Source organism: Lycorma delicatula, chromosome 5 (genome assembly GCF_047948215.1).
Source record: "Lycorma delicatula isolate Av1 chromosome 5, ASM4794821v1, whole genome shotgun sequence".
NCBI lineage: Eukaryota > Metazoa > Arthropoda > Insecta > Hemiptera > Fulgoridae > Lycorma > Lycorma delicatula.
Window position 1 is genome coordinate 56196263 of NC_134459.1, and position 18741 is coordinate 56215003.

The 18741-nt window shown below is 32.6% G+C and overlaps 1 protein-coding gene across 2 annotated transcripts; it reads left to right on the forward strand.

Moving 5' to 3' along the window:
• Nucleotides 1-1944: 1944 nt before the first annotated feature.
• LOC142324435 (odorant receptor Or2-like) lies at nt 1945-16344 on the forward strand. Of its 2 annotated transcripts, XM_075365266.1 has the most exons (5): nt 1945-2126; nt 5279-5378; nt 7000-7101; nt 8931-9086; nt 16219-16344. In XM_075365266.1, exons 2-5 carry the CDS (start codon nt 5349-5351, stop codon nt 16273-16275), a joined length of 345 nt encoding a protein of 114 aa, XP_075221381.1. In that variant the 5' UTR covers nt 1945-2126; nt 5279-5348; the 3' UTR covers nt 16276-16344. The 2 variants fall into 2 exon arrangements, with proteins under 2 accessions (XP_075221381.1, XP_075221382.1); XM_075365267.1 differs by lacking the exon at nt 5279-5378.
• Nucleotides 16345-18741: the final 2397 nt, after the last annotated feature.

Genomic DNA, 18741 nt, shown 5'->3' on the forward strand with positions numbered 1-18741 from the left:
GTAAAAAAAATTGAGTAAAAAAAAAGTTTACTATAATTATTACGTTCCACTGACACGGATATTTTATTTCACCTTATTTAGAAAAATAGATTAATGATGTCATAAAATATGTATAAGAACATGTAACCTTTAAGAACATCTAATGAATTTTTAAACGGCTATTAGCTGATATTTCTTTTATAGGATTTTCATACGTAGATTTGTTCAAAATTATTCGAATCGTATATTCTATCTTTAAAAATATCTTCATAGATTCGATAAATTTTTAAATGTAAAAGTAGGGGTTTCCTAACTATTGTTACCGATTATCAAACATAGATACAGACGCTATGATCTTAACCACTCCACTATACCGCTCTATGAAACGTTTCAAGTATTATTTCTTGTTAAACATTGCATTTAATAAAGTTATTTTCTCTGCTACTACTCGTAATTGAGGTAGTTAGCCCATTTATTGAATTATGTCAGAAATAAATAATATGAAATCGTCCTTAATTTAAACCTTTGCAATAGAAAACGTTAAAAACAAAATTAAATATTTTTCTTGTTATTATTAATCTACCGTTTATGACTGCACTTATTAACAGTAAATATGACAATAAATTTATGACTATTTACATACTTAATGTACTGCATTTACAAGTGTGTACTTTTCGTTACTTTTTTTATAATGATTCGATAAGTAACAGAGCTCAGATTTTTATTTCCTCCATCGCTCAAATTCCATTTATTCATAGTCCGGTTACGATATTTAAGGTCATTCGCCTTGCCTTATAAAAGGCAGAGTTGTCTTAGACGAGAGATAATAAAAGTGTCTCTTTAATAACTAAACACTATTATACCAGTAAAAAAAATTGAATTGTATAAAAATAAATTGGAGTTAAAATCTATCTTTTGCTACGAAATCGAAGGTTCTTTTGTTTGCAGTTAATTTTTATTTTGTTACGTCTGCATGTATGATTTTTTATTCGATATAATCAAGTTAAAAATTTTTCCTTATCAGGAATTATTTTTATAAAATAATGTGCACAAAATATTATGCATAAGAACTTTAATGAAAGAGTCTTAATGTAACTCCAGAAAGAGAAGACTACACGTGTTTAATCTCAATAGCAAGGTTACTAATCTATTTCAGCCAATCCAACCAATCGGGTGCAATTTAGTTAAAGAAATCATCTGACGATGAATATGCGGTAGTGAACCATCTTGTTGGATTGTTTTTTACTTTCTTCTACGAAAATTGTATTACAACTATTTGGCGCTAGGTAGTACAAGCTATATTTATCAGCCGAGTAAATGATGTGCTATGTAGATATGTGCTTATGGTCTTTCTACTGCTTCATAGCGATGTTTGTATTTGTATCCTTTTGCGAGTTTACGTTGAAGTAAAAGGAAATGATTTAAAAAGCATCAAATTTACGCAAAAGTTTCTTCAAAAAGCGAAAATTCAACTAATGTTTAAGCAAATATTTTGTTATCCTGCTTTTGGCCAAACACAAACATGCAATTCGAATAAACGTTTTAAAGAGAAAAACATTTAATTTGATGATGATGATGACAGGCATTCAATCGAACACACGTTTCAAAATATAACAAAAATGCCAACCAGCAAAATCGAAAAATAATCCACGACATTTGCGAGATTTAGAACTACCGTAAAATGTTTTACCATGAATTTTACTCCACGGCGGGAGCGCAACTTGCAATGCTAAATTACTTCCAAGTGTCGAACTTGGTGTTCAAACTTCATCTCCAGCATTCACTACTAGAATTGGAAGAGTTTATGGTTATGACTCTACAACGAAGCAACGGTCGTCGAAACATACGAGTCCTATGTAACTACGGTCAGAAAAAGCAAGTCAGGTTTGAAGCAGTATCAAATCAATATTGATTTGTTTTGTTTACTATGTTTTCATGCACAATAAGTAATTTTTACCAGGACAAACTATGAAAGCACAACTCTACATCGGTACAGTAAATTATTATTTTTTTTCTCTGACGTAATTGTTGATTGAATCAGTGCGTAGAGTAGACAAACCTCGAATAAACGTAGTAGCTAATTGAATCGGTGTATAGTAGAATAAGTATTGAATAAACATAAATTTGAGCTTGAATAAATATGTGAAGTAAGTAACCTCAAACATAAACATAACTTTGAAATTAGTAGTTGAGTAGTGTAATATTTCAACGCTACTTCAACTTCATGCAAATGGTGTAAACATGATTGTGTGTGTGTGTGTTCGTGTGCGTGTGTGTCTGAGTGTGTGTGTAAAACACAAGATATACATATATCTTGTTAAGAGATAGTTTTACATGTGTAACAGGATTTACTATAAAAGTATGTTGCTAATACGGGTAATAAATCACAAGTACTGTGGTTTACTTCCATCTATGGACATAATTCTATGGAATTGTATCTATGGACAGATTTCTTATTTAGGTAATAGATAGCAAAACCTCCTAATAAATAAATCGCTTGAGAGATGCTAGAAGATACAATGCATAATGAACATCTCAAATAGTAGATTAAGTAAATATTTTGAAACCTACATATCTGAATGACTTCATTACATTAATAATTGCTCTAAAGGATAGTAACCACAAATACAAGATGGAAAAACTTACTAATAAGTAAATCGCTTGAGAGAGACCAGACGATACATGTAAAACTGTCTACTATATAATGCTTCTCTTGTAAAGTTGAGTATCTGCAATGGATAAATGAATTCAGATAAGAATTACCATGTTAAACAGATACCATGAAAAGTACAATAAAAATCATTAATAATTACTTATTCATGTCTTCAAAATCTGTAATAATTATAGTTTATTGATTGGCTTACTAATTATTCCATTTGTAGTTTTTTATATCTACAACACATACTAGGTTGTCTAACCACATAAATATCAAGCTATATTAACATTGTAAGGGAGCGTAATTTTTATCTGGTATTAAAATTAAATCTCCTTGATATAAGTTTTTCTTAACAGTTCGCTATTGTTACGTTTGTGTAACTGATGTAAATAATTCTTAGACCACTATTCCATATAGATCGCATAAATTTTTAATTGACTGACAACAGCCTAAGCAATTAACAGAAGTTTTAGCGATATCAGGATGTAATTACAGCAGATTTGATAAGGAACTAACCAGGAATCAGAGGTTGTGAATCCCTGGAATCAAAAGATATAGTGTACAGTCAGTACAAATGAGTTCAAGGTAGCTTCAATTTGACAATACTGTAGATAATTCCTTGAAATTAAAAACAGTTTGTCCTATGACATGACAAAAATGATATTTAACACTGTTTATCCTGATTTCCCATAAGCCGACAAACTGTGGAGCTAAAGGAGGAATAAATGACCAATCTATTCATTGTGAAGGTCTTAATATTGTGTTGAAATTTCTTGAATTAAGTTTTGAAAATAATTCAGGTAAAATATTATTTGCCTATCGGTATGTTGAGCAGCTAATTAATTCATCACTCCATGGAGGGAGCGAATTCATAAAAAATATACAAATTTTTATAATTAGGTAATGTTTTATTTTAATATTTAGCTCACTGTTTTCATATTGTTATTAATTGTAGACAAATTATACAATAATTTAACTTGAACATTTGTATTAAGTTTACGTTACGTTTTATGAATATTACTTATACATTTCTAAATTGTTATATTAAGTGTTTAAGTTGACTCGGATATTACATTTTAAAACCCACCGGATTGGTCTAGTGGACAACGCATCTTTGCAAATCAGATGATTTCGAAGTCGAAAGTTCTAAGGTTCAAATCCTAGTAAAGGCAGTTACTTTTATACGGATTTGAATTCTAGATCGTGGATACTGGTGTTCTTTGGTGGTTGGATTTCAATTAACCACATATCTCAGAAATGGTCGACCTGAGACTGTACAAGACTACACTTCATTTACACTCATACATATCATCCTCATCCATCCTCTGAAGTAACCCTGATGATGGTACCAAAGGCTAAACAGAAAAATAAAAAATAAAAATATATTACATTTTAACTAACTAGAAATTATGTTCTTAATAGAGAGTAACAGTTAAAAAGAAGAAGCAATTTAATATAACAAACCCACCTAGTGGTCTAGTGGTGAACTCATCATCACCAATCAGCTGATTTTGAAGTCAAAAGTTCTAAGGTTCAAATCCTAGTAAAAGCAATTACTTTTATATGGATTTTAATACTTGGATACCAACCAGTGTTCTTTGGTGGTCAGGTTTCAATTAAGCACATATCTCAGGAATGGTTGACCTGAGACTGTACAAGACTACATTTCATTTACATTCATGCATATCATCCTCATTCCATCCTCTGAAGTGGTTCCAGAAGCTAAACAGAAAAAAAGTATAACAGACCAATTCGATAAGAAGAAATAATACATATTATTCCTTGATCGAACATAATCCGTAACATAAATACGCCACAAACAATTTTTATAAGCAGGAAATCACAAAAAACATAACAGTAATAAATCAAAAAATGTTTAATATTTATTTTAAAACACTAATTTACAAGTGTCTTCAGGTACAAAAATTGCCAAGACATCTGAATTACTACATAAAGATTTATATTAACTATTTTAGGTTAAAAAGAATAATAAAGTGTTAGTATTCAAATCCAGCTTAGGAATGAAAGATGATTTTACTTCTGATGCAACTTAGTTAAACAATAAGTATAATTTGAAAATTAAATCGAGATACCAAAAAAGTGGTTGTTTATAATTTTTTTTTGTTTTTTTTAATAAACTGTCAATTAAAAATTTTTAATTACATTGCAAAGGTTAAAAATATTAGAAATATACTCAATTTAGAAGTACCATATTGAAAAAAAGGGATGAAAAAGAATTAAAACAGACCACCTTCAGACCCAGAAGAAGGAAAATTTAAATAAATCTAGATAGGTAACTGGATAGGAATAACGTAAGAACCAATATAATTTAGCTGAAGCAAGCTGGAAGACTTCAGTGAAATTATATAAAAATCAGAAAACATTTTGATATTTATAAAAACACTTCATGAAATTGTTTTATAAGTCCTTGTCAATAACAAAAAATATAGTGTTGGTAACAGCAGTCAAAGTAATTAATGGCTAAGACAGGTCGTCACAATCTAATGACAAACAGGAAAACAATAGAAGCTACTAAATGAAGAAACCCCTGATAAACAGATAAGTGGCAATTATAAAAATACAAAAGCAGATTTAAATAAATATTTCATAGATTTTATTTATTTTTATTTTGCTTGTTTGCAGGAAAAGAAATCTAGTGAATAATGGAATTGAGTGGAACGTAATTGTACACAATTACTTGGTTTCTGTATTTATGTGCATGGAAATTTATTTTATTGTTCAAGTAACTAAAAATATTTTTATTATAAAATATGAATATAATAATGATAGATTAGCAAATTACATTAAAATCTTCATTCTAGTATTAGTACATATTAAAATTTATGTTCAGCAGATATAGTCCAATTAAACTAATCAATAACCTTTGATTGGTGGTTTGGAAAAAAGGCAGGTAGATATTGAAAAGTATTCTGTCTATAAATTTTTCTCATGACAATTATATTATAGACTTTGAGGATCACCACCCACTGATTAAATACAAGATATTGCAATATCGTAGTACAATAGAAGCTGTAATGACATCAGTCAGAAGTGCATTACTAAAAACTGTGGCAAACTGAAAGATAAATTACCTGGAACAAATTGGCAGAAGCATTATGAAAAATGTTTCACTCAATTAAGTAAATATGCTCTGAAAATCTTTTTCACAGCATTTGTTCATGTAGGCACTTTTAAATGGCATCAAAGCTGTTCAAATGCTGTCATGGATATTTCACAGAAACAGATAATGCAAATTTGTAATCAAATTTTTTTGGTGTATATCATGTTTGAGAAGGCTTGAAGTCTTTATTTTTCTTATCTTTATATCTAAAAAATCAAATTGGACATATATTTCAAAATCAAATTAATTAATTTAATTTAATTTAATTAATTTATAAATCAAATAAGACTGGTTATATTTGTAATCCAAAACTGGGATTAAGAGAATTTTATGCATTTTGCATTCAGTGATGATTTTTGTCTGTAGAATCCAAAGATCAAACTATCAAAGTGATAGATCTTTGCAATCTTTCATAACAACATTTTTGACATTACCAGCAAATTTTTAACTTAGATTGCATTTTTTTTTTTTTTTTTTTTTTTTTTTTTTTTTTTTTTTTTAATTTAACCTCCAGATCCACAGTTAGGCATTCTTCAGAGGATGAAGATGAATGATGTGAAAATGCCATGCCTGACTGGGATTCGAATCTGGGACCTCTGGATGAAAGGCATTTGAATAATCATTTCCTTCACAATGAAGTGAATTATCAAAGAGGATAATGACTCATGGACTGACTAACCTTTCAGGAGTATAGTGTGCAAAAATATTTAACTCAGTTTTTACAAGGTTTTGATTATAATTATTCCATTACTTTGAAAGTTTGTTTTCCTCACAATGAGACCCTATGCTTCAAGGCATAAAAAGTAAGGAACTGTTGCAGAGCAACATTTCAATGAAAATTATGAATTGCTAGATGTATATCTAATCTGAACGTAACTGAACACTCACTCACTTTAGATCTGTTCTAAAGAATTCTGTTGAATTTTTAATGATTGTAGTTGTCGATACATTGTATGGGGCATTTCACAGCTGTTCTCTATGAACGTTTATTGCACCTCTGTCCTAAATGATTGTGCACTATTCAGAAAGATAATGGTACTCCTGATAATAATGTAAATATATGTCTAAACAATGGGTTTTGCAAACATGAAAATAGTAGGAAAAAATAAGGTAGTTTAATTTTGAAGGAAGTGCTGTTTCTGATTTGATTTAAGTTTATTAATAATAATAATAATATATATATATATATACTACATAAAATATATGATATAAGAAATTTGTGTAATTTTTTTTTTTTTTTTAGAAAAGTGACATTTTATTTAAATTATCAGAAGGCTTGCTATGCATTGTTGCAGCTTATATGACTTATTTACTTGATGCAACCGGAGAAAAAGTCATTACTGAGGTAAATTAATACATTTCTTTCATATATGTACTGCATATAAGCTGTTCAATTCGAAAACTTAATATTATATCCACATATAAGTATATGAATAATTTTTTATTCATTAATATATCTAATGCTATTTTATCTATATTTAGTAGAAATAGTTATTCTTCACAATCATTGACACTCGATTAACAATGAATATGAATCTAGCAATTTTTTCAAATGTTAATAAGTCACCACCTGCAGTGGTTAAACAACTGACAGCTACATGTTCTTCATGAATTCAGGTTTTGTTGTATAAAACCTGAGTTAAAATATTGTATACACTTTGTACAGTAAACTATTGTGAATAGTCACAAGTATTAAAGATAATCTAGTACAAATGAACTGTAGATTATTTAATCTATTAACTCTTCATAGCATTGATATCTTTAGTTGCATATTTTGTAACTAAAACAAACATCAAAGTCTGATAGCAAATATATTTAACACAAGGAAGGGAAATATTTCTAGAAAAGTATTTGAATTATTCTGTCAAGTTCTACCACCAGATTTTGCTTGATTACAGTAAATAAAATTTAAGGGTGGTCAGTGTTTTAAACTGTTACCCATTTACTTCCCGTAAGTATAATAAATCATTGAAGATATTGATCACCAATATGTTACTGATCATTCAGAGTGGTTGTGAATATGTTATCATAATTTCTTATGGAGTATTTAAAAAATAGTCTTGTCAAATAAAAAAATTAGATTCTTAATATTGCAGGTGATTTTCCCTCTTTAAGTGAAATAACTTTTGAATGTTGTTATAATTTCTTAACAGTCTACTCACTTATTTGTTCACAAATAACAAATACATGACTAAAATATCATGTATAAAAATGGGTAAGTTGATAGTTCAACTGGAAGCTTCTATGTGGTATTAATCGATCCCTAATTGTTGCCCTGGATGGAGATTGATTGCTCAACCAGCAAATAGGTTCTTACTGCTTACAATTCTTGTCATGATACAATAATCACTTCATTGTATTATTAGCTGTACCCTCAATACTTCAGACATTTCAAGAAGAAATACTTCACAGTTATGTGTTTTTTTGATTTTCTAAACTTTGTCAAGTAATAAATTGCTCTGAAGTTGAGTTACAAATTTTCTTTAAGAAGCCTGATCAACACTGAACTTCATGGCCCGTTTCAATCTTAAAAAAAAATTTGTATTGTCACACATTTCAGTAAGTCAATAAAAAATCACTAATCAGTAATATGCTGTTTCTATACTGAGTAAAAATACTTCAATCTTTCAGGAAATTACAAGTACTTGAAGCCTTAAAGTACTGTGGATTTGTTTGTCTCATTTTTCAGCCCCTTTGTTCTTTACTTCTATGTAACTAAACAGTTTCAAGGATAAGGAAAAGCACTTAACCTAGATCAGTTGTTGCTCCAGATGTTGTATGAATTTTGGCTTGATACTCTGTTTTATCTGTTGTTCATTTCACATTCCCAAATTAAGACTGCTATTCTATTTCCACACAAAGGCAGACCTCCTAATCCCTCTTAGCCTTGATTACTTGTAATATACAAATTACAAATAACCTCTATCTTTCAGAAATATTCTTCTTTTGACAGTGAAAAATTTAAAGTATGCACCCAAAAAAAGCTATAAAAATACTCATGAAACATTTCACATCTCAAAAAATGTTATCAAAACTTGTTTGTTTTTGGTTGTACCAAAAAGTGAGTTTCCAGTCAATAAAAATCACTGATACTGAACCTAAAAATTATTGAAGTTTACTTTTAAAGTTATTTTCAGTTTAAAGAAAAAATCTTAATAAATATAAGTTTTTCAGGGTGAAACTTTAAGAAATGCATTATATGAATTTTCATGGGTCGATAAACCAGAGTGGTTAAAAAAATCTTTACTAATTATTATGGGTCAAAGTAACAGACCAGTTGAAATTAAACCATTTCGTCTACATGTGCTGAATTTAAAAAATTTTGCTATGGTAAGAATATTCTTATAATCTATAATAGAAATATTATATAAATATAGTGGTTACATAAATTATTGGTTATGAGGTCAGTATATGGATATTATTCATTCACCACTTATATTATAGTCCCCAAGCTTGATTTTGTCTCTGAGAGCATTTTTTTTTGAAAGCATTAGTCAAACACCATTATTAATTTTTTTTTTTTTTCATTAATAACATCTGTTTCTAAAGTCAAAGATAGTAAGCAACAAAACAAATATGAATGCATAACAAATCAACTATATATAACAAAAAAAATAAATAAATAAAATCTTCGTAGAAAATAATAATCTGATAAGGATGCTACATGACTTACTTGTATGCCTGTTAAATTACATATACACATTTTTTTAAATTGAAAAGTATATAAAATTTTATATCACTAATAACTTCTGATATTTTTTCTATTTTTTTTTTTTGTTATTGTTATTATTGATTTATTATTTATCATATTTTTTTTACAATCAGAGTTTAATAATTATTAATAAATCAATATATTTAAATTAAAAAAAAAAGGTAAAAAAAATAAAGTATGATCGAACTGATGTGCCTTCCCCTTTCAAGATCAAATTATTTCATTGATTAAATTTCATTTGACCATAACTCTTTAACCAATGAAAATAAGTACCACTTGTGTTATATCATTGAAAAGCTCTTAATGAGGGTTTATTATTGCAATTAAGAAAAAGTCCAAAATTCAAAAAAGAATTTGTATTCAGTTAAACGTTTTTGAGTTATGCGAGATGAAAAACAATGTATATATGTATGCTTATACTGATGTCACACCGAAACTAGTTAAAATCAATTCAGGGATGGTCAAAATGGATATTTCCGTTGAAATCTGAAAACTAAAAATTTTCACGATCACAATACTTCCTTTACTTCATACAAGGAAGTAAAAAATGAAAAACAAATTAAAAAACTACTTTTATATGATATAAACATCCACTATTTTTTCTTTTTGAAGAATTTGATAAAAATGTTTAAAATATTGACAAAAGTTCCCATTGATAAAATAATGTCAGATTTTTAATAGAATAATTTTGTTTTTAATAATAAAGCTTTTTTATTATGATTCTAAAATAATTGCCTCAATTTTGTGAAAACAACTTTACCCAAATGAAATCATGAATTGACTCTTTGAAGCATACCCATGGAAAGTTTTGTATCATACAAAACTACTTTTTACTTCCTTGTGAAAAGTAAACAAAATATTGTGATTGCAAAAATTTCGGTTTTCAGATTTAATTGGAAATATACCTTTTGAACATCTCTGAATCCATTTTGATTAGTTTCAGCATGATGTCACAGATTTAATATCTAGTTGTGCACCGCCCAATTTCATTGCAACTGACAACCAAAAGTGTCCAAAAAAGCCCAAAATTCAACTTTGGATTTTGGACTTTTTCTTTACTGCAGTCATAAGCCCTCTCTGAGAGCTTTTCATTCATATATCATAAGTGGTAATTATTTTCATTGGTTCCAGAGTTATAACAAAATAAAATTTTAATTAATGAAATATTTGGATCTTAAAAGGGGAAGGCACATCAGTTCGAATTCGACTTCAAGCTTTTTTTAACTTTTTTTTTAGATATATTGATTTATTAATAATTATTAACTTTTGATAGAAAAAAAATTTTACAATAAATAATAATTCAATGATAACAATAAAAAAAATAAATAAATATGAAAAAATTCAGAAGTTAATGAAATAAAATTTTATGTACTTTTAAAAATGCGAATATGTAATTTAATTGGCATTATTAAAAATCTAGATTCTGATCATTAGTATCCTTATCTGATCTTTTAGTATCTTTATCTGTTCTTTAGTAACAGATTTAGTGAAACATCTAATTATTTATTATTAATTGAAAATTATAATTTAAAATCGTATTATTTTTGGATTTTCTAGTTTAATTTTATCTACATTAAAGTTAACTATAGAATGACTGAAAGATAGACCCTACATGAACAACATATAAGCTGAGGCATACATACCTGCCCGATCTTGAATAAATTGAAAAAAATTCTTTCAGTTCATTACTTCTCTGATATTGTCAGACAATATTCTCCCTTAGTCAGAGTTGATCATCAATTCGTTTATTTGTTTTTTGTTGCCAGTCATTTAATCACTCTTTGGTTTGATATAATTCTTCTGATCATAATTTGTATGCACATTCTCTAGTTTTCATATTTTCTCTCTCTTTATATTCATCATCCTCTCTTAACTTTTTTCTTCCGTTGGTCTTAATGTTTTCTTCCTGTTTATATTTATATTCTCTTAATCTTTTTATTCTTTCTTTAGTTTTAACATTTTCTTCCCCTTTATATTTATCATCTTCTCTTAATTTTTTTTATTCTTCACATTTTCTTTCTCTTCATATTAATCTTCTTGTCATTTTTGTGAGATGTATTTCTTCATGTTATCTTTCTTTTTCCTGAATAATTGTTTCTTTTTCATTTTTGATTATTCACCAAATAATCCAATAATAAAAAGTGAATATTTTACACCATAAGGTCGAAATTAACATTTTTAACCAGCATACAGGAGCTCATTAAACAGAATAGTTTAATTATTATTAACTTTTATTTATACGACACACTAGAAATCTGAAACTTTTGTTGATCAGCAACTCACAAAGATATGAATAAACTTGATCTGGTAATACAAATAATAAAGGGACTTGAACTCTATCCTCATATTTCATATAAGATTGTTGAATTAATAATTGTATAAATATTTGATGTTAATAACTAATATTTCAGCAATTGTGTAACTCCACTTTATTAAAAAATTGGAGGATCATATCTAACTTTCAAGTGAAATAAGTTTAAGTAAAGTGCAGCAAAATTGGGTATATGTAATTTAATAGGCATACAAGGAAGTCATATGGTGTCCACATCTGATTATTTTTTTTTAATAACCACTTTGAAGAAGGTTTGTTTATTGAAAAGATTAAACAGGACTCTTCTTACATATAGATTATGCTTTTTTGATTATAGTCATACATAAAAATGATCAGTGTTAAGGCATTGATAACGGACGTAAAAATCTATACTTTGTAATTAAATGTTTTTTCTTAGTCTTTAAATATCTTTTGTTTTCCTTTGCAAACACGCTAACAAAAAAAAATCATTTTTTGACAAAATCATATGCATCAATAACAATTAAAGAAAACTTTACTTTCTATCAAGTATTTCGGTTTCTTTGGAAAACTCTTTTCTCTGTTCCTCATTTATTGAAGTCATGAATGTGCATGCCAGATTTATATTTTCTTAAAGAATATGAAGTAAACTTTCTAATAGTGATACATTTTTTCCCTGCCTCCCGGAACCTCACCCAATTAAGCTTGAACACGGTTCCGGGAGGTGCCTTTGCCTCTAGTCGCCAGACGTAGGAAATGCAAGGCCCGGCTATGCCGTTCCCGGCCTCCATCACCCAGCAATCGGGACTCGGTCCTTTGTTCTTCGCCTCTAACGGGGACACCCCCGAAGGAACGGCCTCGCCGCGACTCAGTCTTTTAGCTCAGGGGCTGGAGAGTCCACGCACTTCATCACACCGTCCATCCGTGCAAGCACGGACGAACGGCAGCTCCGTACGGAGCTGTTCCTCACCCCCCTCGCTTCCCGATATTTGAGTTGCAGTATTCCCGACACAAACCCCGTTATAGTGTCGAAGTCTACTAAACTTCGTAACATCGTGTGATGATCCTCTGTGATGGTCCCCACCTCGAGATGTCCAGTTACGGCAGTACAGTCGCGGCGTTCCTCGTCTCACCGCGGGCACTGGAATATGACGTGTTCCGGCGTGTCTAACTCCCGACAGTAGGGACAGAAGGGGTCTTCAGCCCTTCTTCGTCCACACAGGTATGATCGAAAGACCGCATGGCCGGTCAGGAATTGTATCAGCCAGAGTCCCAGTTCGCCAAACGTCCTCTCGGCCCACGGCTCAATGTGCGCGATCAAACGATGCGTCCACGTCCCTTTCGTGGACTTATCCCACATGGCTTGCCAATCGCTGTAGACAGTTCTGTTGGCATCGTCCTTAGATACACCCTGATAAATTTGCATACGAGCCGCCACCAGCTGCTGAAGTGGCGGCATCCCAGTCACCACCAGCACCGCCTCAGTCGAGACAGGCGTATGACGATGCCACCTTAAGAGCCATACGGCGCTGTACTCCCTCCAACAGTGTTCTGTTACGCCCTACCGCCATGGCTCTCTTAAGCCATGGCTCACACTGGCGCGCCATAAAGAAGAATTGAGTCCGCCACATGCGCGTACAGCCTCCTCTTCGACTTCTGAGGCCTTCCAACTTTCGATAATAACTTAACCAAGTTCTTGACAGTCTGCCCAGCTTTCTCACTCACCGCCTGGACGTGACGAGTGAATGACCGCCTATGGTCCAACCACACTCCAAGATATTTTGTGGCCTCTCGTGATTGGATCATCGCTCTCTCCATCGAAATCGGGAAAGCCATCAGTCGCCGCCTTCCCGCCATTGGGACAAATAGAGATTTATCGCAGAACAAATTGAGTTCCACCCCGGCCATCCACTCACTGACCATCGCGATAGCGGCATTCGCGGCACGTGTCACCTCCTCTTCGGTCTTTGCCACCACCACCACAAGGCTAAATCATCAGCGTAGGCAGTAGGGGTGACACCCCGCTATCGCAACCGGTGGACTTCATCGTACACGATATTCCATAGGTGCGGGCTCAAAACGGAGTACTGGGGAATCCCACAGGTGGACCGGAACCAGAGATCAGCGTCACCAAGTTTGTATACCAGCTTCCTATCGCTAAGATAGTCTTCCAACATCCCAGTGTTAAGATAGCCGCTCACACTCCACCCCCTCAGCGCTCGAAAGATGGAGTCCCAGCTGAGGGAGTTAAAGGCATTTCGGACGTATTACCACCGGAATCCTGCATGTCCTCCAAGTGCCCGCCGCTGCTGCATCCACAATCTTCATCACCGCGTCAATTACATCGACCGTCGACCACCCTGGTTGAAAGCCACATTGCCTCATGTGCAGCCCTCCGTTCACCATAATCTCCTCACGGAGTCTGGAATCGAGCATCCTCTCGAAAAGCTTCGTAATATTATTAATAAGGCAGTTGGGCCTATACGAAGTGGGTGCCTCCACCGTACCAAGTTTCTTTACCAATACCAACCAAAAGGAACCGCGGCACAGCATGGTATTAAATACTCGAAGGACCTATGCCGATGTCTCCTTCACTAAGAGGCAGACTACTTCGATCGTTATACCATCTGGGCCAGGACTCCTTCTTCTTTTTCCTGTTTAGCCTCCGGTAACTACAGTTTAGATAATTCTTCAGAGGATGATATGTATGAGTGTAAATGTAGTATAGTCTTGTACATTCTCAGTTCGAACATTCCTGAGATGTGTGATTAATTGAAACCCAACCACCAAAGAACACCGGTATCCACGAATCTAGTATTCAAATCCGTGTAAAATAACTGGCTTTACTAGAACTTGAACGCTGTAACTCTCGACTTCCAAATCAGCTGATTTTGGAAGACGCGTTAACCACTAGACCAACCCGGTGGGTTGGGCCAGGACTCCTGTGTAGTCTCATCCGTCTACTGGCCCGGACTAGTACCTCGACCCGAAAGGACGGAATATCGTTAACCACCAATCTCGCAGGAGGTCTTCACCATACGAGAACTGCGCTCTCATACTGGCCCGTACCTGCTCCTCTGTCAGAATCGGCAGCGATTGGCCAAACCTCCCAGTCACAACCCGGTATCCCCGGCCCCACGGGTCTCCATCAACACTGTCACAAAGTTCCCTCCAACACCTCCTCTTCGCCTGTTTAATGGCATATCTTAGAGCCGCCCTGTCTGTTAGATACTCTCGTCGTAAATCCTCGGAGCGTACAGTGTCCCATCCTTTACTACGTTGGTAGGCCCTTCTCCTGACCGTTGTGCAACCTGTCAATTTCCACACTCCACCAATAAACGTGCCGTCGCCTCGGTCGGGTGTAAGTCACCCGAGAAAGCCTACATTCGTCCACTGATATCTCTGCAAACAGCTCAGGAGACTCAACTCCGATCAGGTGCCCTGCAATCCTCCGGGAGAACTCGATGCAGCTTACCTTGGAGGTGACCATTCTCGCCGGAGGGTCAATTCTGTGACTTGTCAGAGAATCAAATATGATGAGCCTATGATCTGATAGGCATTCCTCCTCCAGCAGCTTCCAGTTACAATAGTCGCCAACACGATCCTCCGTAAGAAATGCCAAGTCTATGGCCGATCTTGATTCTCCCCATTGGAACGTGTCGCCTTCTCCGTTAATGCAGCTGAGACCCAGCAGACTCACCCGCTCACTTAGGTGAAGGCCCCTAATTGATGTTACTCGACCAGCAAATTCAAGGGACTTTGCGTTAAAGTCCCCCACCACCAGTACACTCCTGCTCCTATTCCTGGTGACATCTTCACTCAGATCGTCCAAGAAGGTAAGGAAATCCTCTATGTCAGTGTTGGGCGACTGGTAGCAGCTGTATACCACCAAGCCAGCAAGGTCAGTCCATATAAAGCCTCTCTCTGATCCCCAGCCAATCACTGGCACACTAGCCAATGGGAGCCCAATAGTCGCCCCAGAAGTCTGATCCACCATCCAGCGAGGTCCCCCCTCCATCGCCTTGTTCAGCTCAGATACCAGGATCACATCTACTGCCTCTCACTGAGCCACCTTCCAGCACAGATCCATGGCCTGTCTACACCTAGTGATACAACATTGTAAGTATTGTACAGTACTGAAATCTTATTGTCTGATATTTCAATAAGGTAAAATACATAATAATAATTGTAACTGCTATATCATTCTGCCTCAGAATAGGTTTAGAAAAATGATCACATTTTAACAGTTTTTCCTATCATAATCTCCTAACTGCATCCCGGTGGCTAGTGAGAATGTAACATTGACATTATTAATTATTTGTATTGATTCATGTAATGAATTTTAAGTTACATTGATTTTCAGAATTCATTTCCAAAATCCTTTAATTTAAGAAGTAAAGCATTTATTTGAAAAGATTTTTCCTGTAAATATAGCTAATTTGTTTGTGCCTCCATTTCAGGCTATAAATGCAGCATATTCTTATTACAACTTATTGAACACTTTCAATAAAAAATAAATTAAAAGAATTTAATACAAATTTATAACTGGTATGTAAAAAAATATAACTTTTAAAAATATGTAAAACTGTTAATTTTATTAATGACAAATCGAATGCATTTAAAGTATCATAAAAGTTCACATCTTAATGTTTTTTTTTTAGTTACTTTTGTAGCTTAATTCATGTCTCATATTGGTATATTTCACTTAGTTATCATCTTAAATTTTTCCTAGTAATTTATAGAGTTAAGTAGCTACATAATAAGAATGATAAAAAGTATGTTAATTGGGCCCATTCATTCATTACACCATTATGTTTTCTCATATTTTCATTAATATATATTTCATAAAATTTGAGTGTTAAAATGTGGGTTTTGTCCTGTTTATGCAGAATGTGAAGGTTGTAGTTTATGTTGGTAGATCATTAAAGTTATATGAAAATTCTACATTGCTAATGAGTGTTGTTATATGTTGTTCAATCATTGTGTGTGCGCGCGCACGTGTGTGTACATTTTTTCTAAAGTCAATCCTTACAAGACCTCCCCCCCATACCTCTCTATACCAATATATTGTATAGACAAAAACCAATTTGATCCACCCAAGTACAGAAATTAAAAAGTAAATGAGATGACGCCATATTTTTTCATTATTATTATTCCAGTAACGTTTTCATGGTAAGCCACTCCTCAGTTGTATTTTTTTTTTACTTTTAAGTTGTTTTTTTTTATCGAGTGTATACAATACACTCGAATACAATTAAAATATATAATTTGTTTATATATAAGTTCCAATTTAAAATTTAAAACCACTTATATAAAAATTTGACATCATATTTAAAAGTTAAAGTTAAAATAAAATAAAATAAATAGGATAAAATATATTTATACTGTGTAACCTGGCCAGCCAATATTAAAGTACTGAATGGATTTGAATTAAATTAGATGTATATATTATGATTATTTTTATCTGAAGGCTGCAATAGATGGCAACACTTTTTCAGATTAAAGAGTAATATCTAATTTAATTCAAATACAGTCAGTACTGAATATTGGCTGGCCAGCTTAAAGTATAAATATATTTTATCCTATTTATTTTATAGTGTAACACCGCTATAACGTTGTTATCGGGGTACTTACGTGACACCCGCGTTATAGGCTAACTGTGTTATTTCGAGAAGTAAATTTTAAATCACAAAGAGGACCAATTAAAAAAATAGGTAAAAACTCAATCAATAATGGTTTAATAAAAAAAAAGCCAATACAATATAATGTGTGCTTAAATAGAAACAAAAGTTAAGTGGGAAGATACGATATTTTTTTCTTTAAATGTAAATTATTTTTTAAAATAAGAATTTATTGTTTTTTGTTTTTTCTTTATAATATATGACCTTAACACTTTGTAAATGTAATAAACGACAGTAATCACTATCACTTTGTTGCTCCATCCATGTTATTACATTATTTATATTTTCCATAACGTCCTTTATTGAGGGTGTAGACCTCTCCGTAACAGCGACCGCTGCAACTCCTTCCCCTTCTTCATCCGACAAATTATCGTTAGGTTGTAGAACGAAGTTTACAATTTCTTCGTCGGTCATGTAATGGGCAACGGATGTTTAATTGTCTTCTTGAACTCACCGATTAAGGGTCATCTACAGACAATTCTCACCCGGTTCCAGTGCGTGTTCGTCAGTAAAAATATGAACATTTCCTGTTTCAATTTCTTCTGTATTATTATGTGACAATATCGACCAACAATTTTTAATTATAATAGAATTTACGTTACTCCATGCTGTTCCAGCGCTGTATACAACACTTTTTAATGACACAGTTTTAAGAAATTCTATTACTTGTAATTCTGAGTAAACGATAGCGGTCAGTAGCTCTCGTCGGTAATAACCTTTAAATGCCCGAATAATTCCTCGGTCTAATGATTGGATCAAAGATCCAATGGTGGTGGTGTTCTTGGGTAAAAACATTGCGATTAGTTTTTTGAATAAGTCAGTAGGCGGATGAGGAGGGCAGTTGTCAAGAAGTAATAAAGCTTTTTCTTCCAATTTTCGAGCTCGTAAATAATTTTCAACACAAGACACAAATTCGTCGTTAAACAACGTTATAAAAATATTACACTTCAAGCATTTTTACTATTTTTAAAAATAACCGATAATGGATTCATAATATCGTGTTTGAAGCAACGTGGACTGGCGTACTTGCCAATGAGCAACGGCTTCAGTTTATGATTTCCTGACTTAAAAAACACACAAAAGAAAAGTTATCCTTTCTTTGTTCATTTTCATACCAGACTTATTTGGTGCCCGCTTCGCATCTAATGTTTTTGTTGGCAATACAAAATCTAATAAATTAACCAACGTAATAAACCTTAACGATAAAGATAAATACAGTAAAAGCAGCTCGGAATAAATCACAATACGTAACAACATTCAAATACCATATGTACCTTGCACTGGCAACACATTGATGGTCGT